The sequence below is a fragment of the Engraulis encrasicolus genome, chromosome 9 (assembly GCF_034702125.1).
Source record: "Engraulis encrasicolus isolate BLACKSEA-1 chromosome 9, IST_EnEncr_1.0, whole genome shotgun sequence".
NCBI classification, from domain to species: domain Eukaryota; kingdom Metazoa; phylum Chordata; class Actinopteri; order Clupeiformes; family Engraulidae; genus Engraulis; species Engraulis encrasicolus.
Window position 1 is genome coordinate 12,627,432 of NC_085865.1, and position 8,945 is coordinate 12,636,376.

General features: G+C 44.9%; 1 protein-coding gene across 1 annotated transcript; it reads right to left on the reverse strand.

The window, feature by feature from the left end:
- Positions 1-286: 286 nt before the first annotated feature.
- klf6a (Kruppel like factor 6a) lies at positions 287-8,457 on the reverse strand. The gene is made up of 4 exons (XM_063206527.1): positions 8,046-8,457; positions 5,498-6,149; positions 3,979-4,102; positions 287-2,979 (listed from the first exon to the last, which is right to left on the reverse strand). The coding sequence occupies exons 1-4, from the start codon at positions 8,145-8,147 to the stop codon at positions 2,928-2,930; spliced, it is 930 nt and encodes a 309-aa protein (XP_063062597.1). The 5' UTR covers positions 8,148-8,457; the 3' UTR covers positions 287-2,927.
- Between the last annotated feature and the right edge of the window lie 488 nt (positions 8,458-8,945).

Consider the following 8,945-nt stretch of genomic DNA (forward strand, 5'->3'; position numbering starts at 1 on the left):
CTCTGAATCTCTGCCACTCTGTTTTATTGCAGCAGGCCGCCTCAAGTTTGTACTTATCCTTTTCGATAAAACAACTTGATCTAAAATCCACCTTAAACCTGCTGCAACATCGCATTCCTCTGCATCGACAAATCATGGCATGCCCCCCTGATAACGCATAAAAAAAGGACTCGACTTTCAGATGTGCCTCATAAAATCCAATCCCTACTGTCCAAATTCTTTGTCGTCTGTACATAACTTTTACACAGTTTGTGTTTTACGGCATTTATTTACACTGATTATTACGCTTTTTGGTCCCTTTCCCTGCAAGGAAAAACAACATGTATATCAAAGGTTTTTCTTTTAAAAATCTATAAGACGCTGCCTAACAACAGTGATGAACTGTTGGGGCACTGCATTTTGCGCAGAGATTTTTGTCGATTTGATGTCTGTACATTTTCCATTGTGGCAGTTCAAATGGGCATCAGCAGCAGCAGCAGCAAGCGGTCAGCGCGCTTCATCTTTATCTTTCTCGATCCCCTGTTCAGTGTTTCCATAATACTGTCGGCGGAGGCTGAAAGCTCGCCACCCAGACAGGTCAATACCCAACTTCCAGAGTCAGCAGTCTATGCTGCTGCCCCTGCCAGCACTGCCTTCAGCCATTCATTAGCCAAATGCAGTACAAGCCAGGGCCTTTTCTCCGGCTGGGGCTTGTTAATTACAATAAATCTTTTGCAATTTTTTGTTGTTGCTTTTTTTTTTTGTTGGCCTTGCTAAAAGGGGGTGGAATATGGCCTCCGTAACCCCTTAAAATGTGATGCCAACACACAGACACACATACACGCACTTTCCACAGTGCTGCTACTGTGAAGTTACAGACTCTCTGCATCGATGTTAAAGCAAGAAAATGCCTTAAGTTTATGCCTTTTTTTTACTGTTACAGAGACAAGGGAGGGCTGGTACCAATTATGCGTTGTCTTACCTAAACACATGATTTGTTTTTTCAAAGAAAAAAAAAACATGTTATACAGTACATAGAGTAGATACTACTACATGGTAGTAAATACATTTGAAATAGGAATATTTAAGTGCTTTAGATGATGACTGAAGCATTTTTTCCACACATCTTTTTAACATTTTTTTTAGTTGACTGAAGTTATGTTGCTGGGTTTAAGAAATGACTTGAAATGAATAGAAACAAAACGGAAACAAACTCAGCTACTAAAAGATGGGCAAACAATATCCGCCCTCAGATATGGGCTTTCGTGGTAAGATACCCGCCAATATAGACAAGGCAAAGGTGCTTTCGAAAAAGGTGTTTCATGTGAAATTGAGCCTTAATAAAGCATTTTTAAAAGTGTTTTAAATCACTCATACAAACACAGATGTGACCCTTCTCCTTTCGCCCCCTCTCTTCCCCTCTCCCCGACCCCTTCTCAACAAGCTCACACAACCACATCCACTAGACAAGGTCACTCCCATAAGGCACCATTAAGGCAAACAGTGCATTAACAGGGAAAAAGAAAACGAGACAAAGAACAGAAAAAAAGAATACAAAAAAATTAGTCCTGGAAAAACATGGATAAGTGGAGGAAAAAGCTTCATGAATGAGATGGTTGCTAAGCAATAGTGGTTTCTCCCAAAAAGGTAAGCAAAGATGGGGTGCGTTAAGTTTTGTGGGAAAAGTTTTTGTTTTTCGAAAGTCAAAAAAGGAAGAAAAAGGTCATCAAACGCTTATCTTATGTACAACATTGTAACATTTAACCGTTTTCTCTTTAGCTGCACTTTATTGGAATCTATTTTGCAGTCCTGATAACAAACAACAGGGTAAGAGTAGAAATTAAAACCCTCCCGGAACCATGCAACACCTGTCTTTGTTATACTGAAATAATAGTCGTGTAATATTTTCTAAGCACACAGCTTATTACAATGGACTACAAATGAGCTTTTTTTTAATCGCAGCTCGTCGAGACGAGCCGCATAACACATTGCACGTTTAGTAGCTGCACCAAACACCAAAAAAGCCTCGATCATTCAGACTCTGGGTTTTCAGCCGCTCCCCCCCCTTTAATGGATGCCTGGTTGAAGTGGACAAGGGTGCCCCTCGCTACCACTTTTCGTATAAGACAACCCACACACAAGGGGGGCGCTGACAACACTCCTCAGTTCTCACTCGCTGACCGACACATACACGCACTCATTCTCTCTCTTGCTCGCTCACTTTTTCATTGCCCCTTTTCCGGGAGACAATGAGGAAACAAAACCGGAACTTGTTTCCGTGAAAACAAAAAGAAAATAACACCACTCATCAGTCCACAGCGACACAACTCGACCACCCCCCTCCCCTCGGCACACACACCGAACAGGCCCCGCAAGGAAACACTCAGCTCACTCACATGCTCACCTCACACCCTCACGCACGTCTTTTTTTTCGTTTTGTTTTTGTTTTTTAAATACCAGCGATTTTTCGGCTGTCCAGAAGTCCTCCCCGACACATCATGCACCATACGCACTACACATCACTCACTCACTTTTTTTTGGTCTTTTTAAAAATCATTTTCCTTTTCTCTCTCTCTCTCTTTTAAAAAAAAACGTCCGGCACAATTTCCTATTCCATCCTCTCTCTTCAGTTCATGATTTTGTCCTCCTTTGTGTAATGTCCAATTCTTCTCCTTGTATAAACCCATCGTTTCGGAAACGCCTTTTCTCCAAGAGAGCAACCCCGGGAGGCACTGGTAAAGGTGCAAAAATGGCATGCTTTGGCTGAATCACGCTTCTTTTCTTCTTCTTCTCTCTCTCTCTCTCGCTCTCCAACCCCTCTTCGTTTCCTTCCTTCATTGGGTAAGGGGGCAGGTCAACCGCGCGACTGGTTTAGGAGACGACACTTAGTTCAAGCTGTTCTTCTCCCCTTTGCTTCAAACTGTTCGACTCTCAGACTAAAACCCAGCTTAGAGATGTCTCTTCATATGGAGGGCCAAATGGTCAGACCTGGAGAAACACCTGCACAGAGGAAGAGAAGAGACAATGGCCATCAGCAACTAAGTAAGCAACTCAGACACTGTTCATTCACGAGTTCGTCATTAACTAATTAAATAATAATGTTATCGTAAAAATAAGGCATAACATTGTCGCATTATGTTCATTTTCATTACTTTAATTTTTCCCATCTTGAAAAATGTTATGCAACAAAGCTGACATGTTTTTTTTCTTTTAGTGGAGGCTCCAAATAACTTCAGCCTAATAAGATGTTGCGGTTGTTCAAACAACATATGTTCTCTTGGTTGACTATATTGATACTGCAGTTTCCCTGAGTTCCCCTGATGCAGTTGCCAGGGGAACAGCAATGACTTAGCATGCCATAAGCAAAACATGCCTGACTTATAACCAGAGTAATGCACCACATGATAAATTGTTAACATGTTTTCAGTCTTTCAATGCATTAGTTGTTAACAAGAATACACATACATTTGACAAAATTGCATTATTTTGGCTCTGTTGTACACTCTAACAAAAACACATAATAGATGTTCCTAAACTTGATGTATGTGTACGACTAAAACGGTCTCCATATGCCTCAACCACAAGAAAATGTCCCGTTAGAAAATACTGATGCAACAATAGTTTATTTAGAAGAGCAACATCTGCATTTTAAAACTTTATCTACAGCCTGCAGGTTCAGGATATGTTTAGATGTTGTGGTTTGCGTTCTGCCTCTAGAGGGGGAACAACGCTTTGAAGTGCTCTGATTGCAGTACCACATTCGACCACAATGCTACAAAACAGCACCTTTGAAGCCACTACAGTAGGTTCTCAATTCAAGAGCACTGTGCATCTGAATGCATCTGTGCATCTAAATATGCAACGTTGCAATGCATTTAGAATATACAAACATCCAGTGTGATTTCCTACATTTATGGGGCAGAAAAACACTTGGGAAACCGTGATTTGTCATGTGTGAATGAGGTGTGTGTGTGTGTGTTTGGGGGGGGGGGGGCTTACCTGTCACAGTGACTGCATTTAAATGGCTTGGCACCAGTGTGCTTCCTGAAGTGACGGGTCAACTCATCGCTCCTGGCGAAGCGCCATGCACAACCCTCCCATGAACACCTGTACGGCTTCTCTCCTGCAAAAAAGACCGAAACAGACCATTTACTATCAGAAAGAAACCTTCAAAACACTCAAAAGCCTGTCTGTGGATGCAAGTAAAAATGCAATACAACAATTTAGTACATACAAAAAAATTGCACCAGAAACATCAGCAACTAAGTGCACAAAAAAACAGATACCCTGAAAAAAACAGATGTGCAGCAACACTGAGATTGCTCTTAAAATTCATGGCACAGACACCACTAAGGTATAATTTACAAGCCAGAACCTAAATTCTACCACACACTCCAACACTCTAAAACCAGAAGACACTGTAATTTTCTGGGTCAGGTAACAAAGTTAATAGCTCTTCAGCAGATCATTTTTGTGGCCGCGTTGACCTCACGCATGTCTTCCGCAGCCTTGGAGAGGGGGAAAAAGCAGCAGCACCAGTATTTATGGAATGCAAGAACGTCCTATCCAGAGTGTTGTGAGCATACACAAACAGAAACTGGTCCCTTTTGCAAGAGTCAGGTAAGGGAATCTGGTATGAGATGAATGCCAGACATGAGGCTCTTCGGGGCATAAATCTGCCTGGCCGTAAGATAAGAGGAGCCCTTTTTTGCCTTTTCAAAAAAAAAAAAGAGTGCTCTAATCAAAAGCTCCCCTCGCCCGTGATGAAACAAGTTCTTGTTTTGGTGGAGCAGGTCCCTATTCATTGCTTTCATCCAAAAGGGAGCTCCGCCCCTGCCCCTGCCCCTGCCCCTGCCACCACCCCTGCCACCACCACCACCGCTCTCGCAGCACCCCCAACCCCTCCAGCCCTCCTCCCTCCTCCCCTCCAGCCCCCCTCCCTCACTGCCACTCACATTCCACACAGATTAGGTCACACTTCAGCCGCTCAGTCATGCAAAACAAATATCCACAGAGTAGTAAAGGGGGACTGACTGACTGACTGGCTGCCTGGGACAGAGAGAGAGAGAGAGAGAGAGAGAGAGATGGGGGGGAGGGGGGTGGATTCTCCTCTTCACATGCCAGTTTCATGAAAAAATTAAAAGCTGTATCATTGGCGCTTTAACCACAACACTCCTTTTCTTTTGGTTGCACAGTGTGTGTGACTGCGCAAAAACACACACACACACATCAGGCATCCATTTGACAACTGATTTAAGATAATCAAAGCAGAGGCATAGCCTTGTACAGAAAAATAGAGTCAATTGCCAATTCTTATGTAACACATCAAAGCACGGCACAACTTGCCATGTACGCAACAGGCCTATGCATGTGCATGTCTGGACCTGAGCATGTGTATCTTCATGAGAATTTCTGTGCATTTCTGTGAATTCTGCATGTATGCAACTACGTGTGTGTGTGTGTGTGTGTGTGTGTGTGTGTGCGCGTGTGTGTGTCAGAGTGTCAGATAGGCTCTTACCTGTGTGGGTGCGCTGGTGTGCTTTCAGGTGGGAACTCTTGGTGTACACCTTGCGACAGCCATTGAAGTGACACCGATGAACCCTCCTCCTGCCGTCTGGTGAAGCGGCGTCCTCTCCCCCACCACCTCCTCCATTACCGAGACCCCCCATCTTCTCCGAGCTCTTGCCCACGCCGCTGCGGCCCTTGGCGGGCAGGTGCATCTCGGCGCTCTGGGCCACCCCCCAGGAGGAGGACACCCCGTTCCCGCACAGCTCGTGCGCGGAGGAGGCGGCCTCCGGGGAGGAGGGCGGCGTGCTGATGACCGAGGAGCTCAGGTGGCCCGAGCCGTGGGACATGGACGAGCTCAGCGGGTTGGAGGCGAAGCTGTGCGTGGGCGAGAGCTCCTCGGAGCTGTCTGAGGCCTCGCTGCTGGCGTCCGAGTTCAGGCTGTTGGTCTCCGACAAATGGCCATCCTGATTGTCGTCCTCCTGGAGGTGGCGGTGGTGGCTGTGGTGACTGTGGTGGTGGTGGTGGGCAGCTCCGGTCTCGCTCGCCTTGTCCCCGCAGGCCAGGATCAACTTGCTCCACAGGTCCTCCTGGCCCTCGAACTTGAGGTCAGATGCAGAGACATAAGGCTCGCTCTGCAGGTAGCGCTCCAGCTCCAAGCATGTCTGAAAGATAACAGCAGGTTTTGAGGGGGAAGGGAAAACAATGCATTGTTACCTCATTGTTACCCAAGTTACCTCAAGCCAACTAAGAAGAAACCGGATCATCTCAGGGCAGTTTGTACTCAGTTGAAACCCCCCAGAGTCAGAGCCAGAGATTTTATACTGGAAATACCACTCCATTTACTATTGATGAGGTACAATGTTTCCACTTGCTTGGCAAGGAAAAAAAATGGCTGAGGTTAGCTGGGGTGAACCACGCACAGGCATGCACAAGAGCACACGCACAGGACTGTCAACAAATATTTCATGCAGTGCCACGGAAAACTGCAGGCGATACGGGATTTGAAAAGTAAAGTGAAATTAGCTGCACGTAGTCGAGCCTTTTTGTGCTGTGTTTACTTTATGGTATCTGTGGAACAGCGTGACTCATGCAGTCATTGTATGTCCTTTTAAGGAAGCCACACAACTTCCTCTCTGAGCTCCCTCGCTTGGTGTTTCCTCATTCAAATGGACTGACGTGCTCTATGCTTCCTCCAGTACCGCTGCTTCTTCATAGAAATGAATGAACAAGTGGTCTAGGCCTGTCTCTCCACTGCCCTGGAGTCAGTGACACTTGACCCATTTGACTGACTCATGTTGGGGTTTTGAAGCAATGGTGGAGATATGTGCCCCAGGCTGAAGCCGAGGTTGTATTTTTCCACACTCTTAACCAATATTTTCCAGTAATAATGGTATCTGGTCAAGCGTGCCTGTTCTGGAGAAGACCAATTTGATTCCCACTGCCTAGGAATAGGCTACAACTGAAATAATATAACAGTCAGGGTTACTAGAACACTGCCTGAAGGAGTTGCTTGATTCGCAAGTAGCCTAAATTGAGTACCAGATAGATTTCTTATTAAATGTATCAAAATGCACGCAACGCATGGGCAAAGCATACTATTATCATGTGGATCTGTGCACGTAGGCTATCTCTGGAGATATTTAAATATCTGTGATGGCAGCGAAGACCAACTTGGCTCGACGCCAAAATCGCAAAGCGCCTGAAGGAAACTACTTGGATGAGTTTCAATCACACCAATTGCAACATTGTACCGAAAAATACAAAGTAGCGTGTAATTCCCAACAGAAAAACCTGAAAATGCCCGCGAAATGTCATTTCACACGTTAGAACAACAACATTTATATTGTTATTCTAAATTAGAGATCGTTTGCGGTGCACATTTCCGGACTGTCAACATTTTGAATCGCAACAACTTCTACGACAGACCGTTATCAACGGATTTACGCACAGCTTTTACGCACAGCTTTAACATGTCAAACATGCCAAAGCGAAAGGCAACCCACGAATTCAATCAAATTGCAGTACATGGTTATCAAGACCAGGGTACTACGTGCTCATCTGCCAGTATATTTGGGAATGGTCTGTCAGTTTGCTCAACGCTGACCGAAGCCTACGCTACTCCGAGACGAAGCCTTTCAATGAAACGCATGGAGCTGAATCTTGACATTTAACAAACGCACTGCCGTTTCGCCAAGTCAACTTTGCATTTGCTCGAGATATTTCTTATTTGAAAGCCACCGAATAAGCTGTTGCAGTTTACACGTACATGGTGGCAAAATAAACGCACTTGAAAGTGTGGCCAGCTAGTCGCACACAAACGCTATTGTCACAGTGTAACAAACTAATTGCCAGCGCGCAGCAGTTCCAAAGCATCGCTGCTACGTAGCCTACTTGCAAGACTCCAACTTCCCCATCGTACAGAGAAGGGAATGTTTCAATGTCATGTTTGTAAAAAGGAATGCCTTTTTTGATGTGAATCGATTGGCGAACCACGTTGCACCCAAAGCAGCCCTATGCGCTAATCACAGTTTTATTACAATGTTGTGCAGTTGGCTTACCTGCTGCCAGTATTCCTCAAGGGAAGGCAAAGCCGAGAAATAGCCAGTGTCATGAACAATCTGAAGCTCCTGGAAAATGCTGCACATCGGTAGAACATCCATTTTAAATCACAGAAGTGTCTAGACTAAATAACGCCTTAAATTAAATGTTGTCTCTTTCTGAAATCAGAATGACAACGGTTGCTTTTTCGGGGGAAAAGTAAATATCCTGGTGGCGCACATGCAACGGCGGCGAAGCGTCGGTCTGTCGTTTCACTCAAAAGTCCTCTAGGTCCTCCGTGTCTGAGATCACTATTTGCAAACACTGAACTCAATGCGAGATGTGCGAGCAGTAAACTTCCCTATTCAAACCTTGCAGGCTGCCTACGGACTCGTGACAGCATTACGTTTAAACCATCGACCAATGATCTCAGACTGTGTTGCCCGCGCGCATATGATATCACCTTCGACCAATTACGGCTGTCGACTGACATAAGTTCTTCCCATCGCGTCTGTGATTGGTGTAATTCAACTTCACTCCTGCACGGCAATTGGGCGACTATTTTTAGAGCAGTATATAAGCTGCATGGAGCGTCTGCTTGCTTCTGTCTTTAGACCAGAGTCGTGGTCGGTGAAAGAGTGTCATACATCGGTATTTCGCCACAGAGAGCGCTCTCCCTCCACAGCGACGAATTCTTATTTTGGCATTGACAAACTTACTGTTGCGTAGCCTGGTGAATCTACTGCGCTACGTTTAATGACCTATGTACAAAAACTTAATTTTCCCACACTAAGAAAAGCACACACTAAGATATGTTATTTAATGAAACAAAAAACATATAAGAAACAGACATGTTACACTTATTTCCCCAGCTGAACACATGTGTTGTGTAATTCTCACCGTCTACTGGTTTCGTGCAA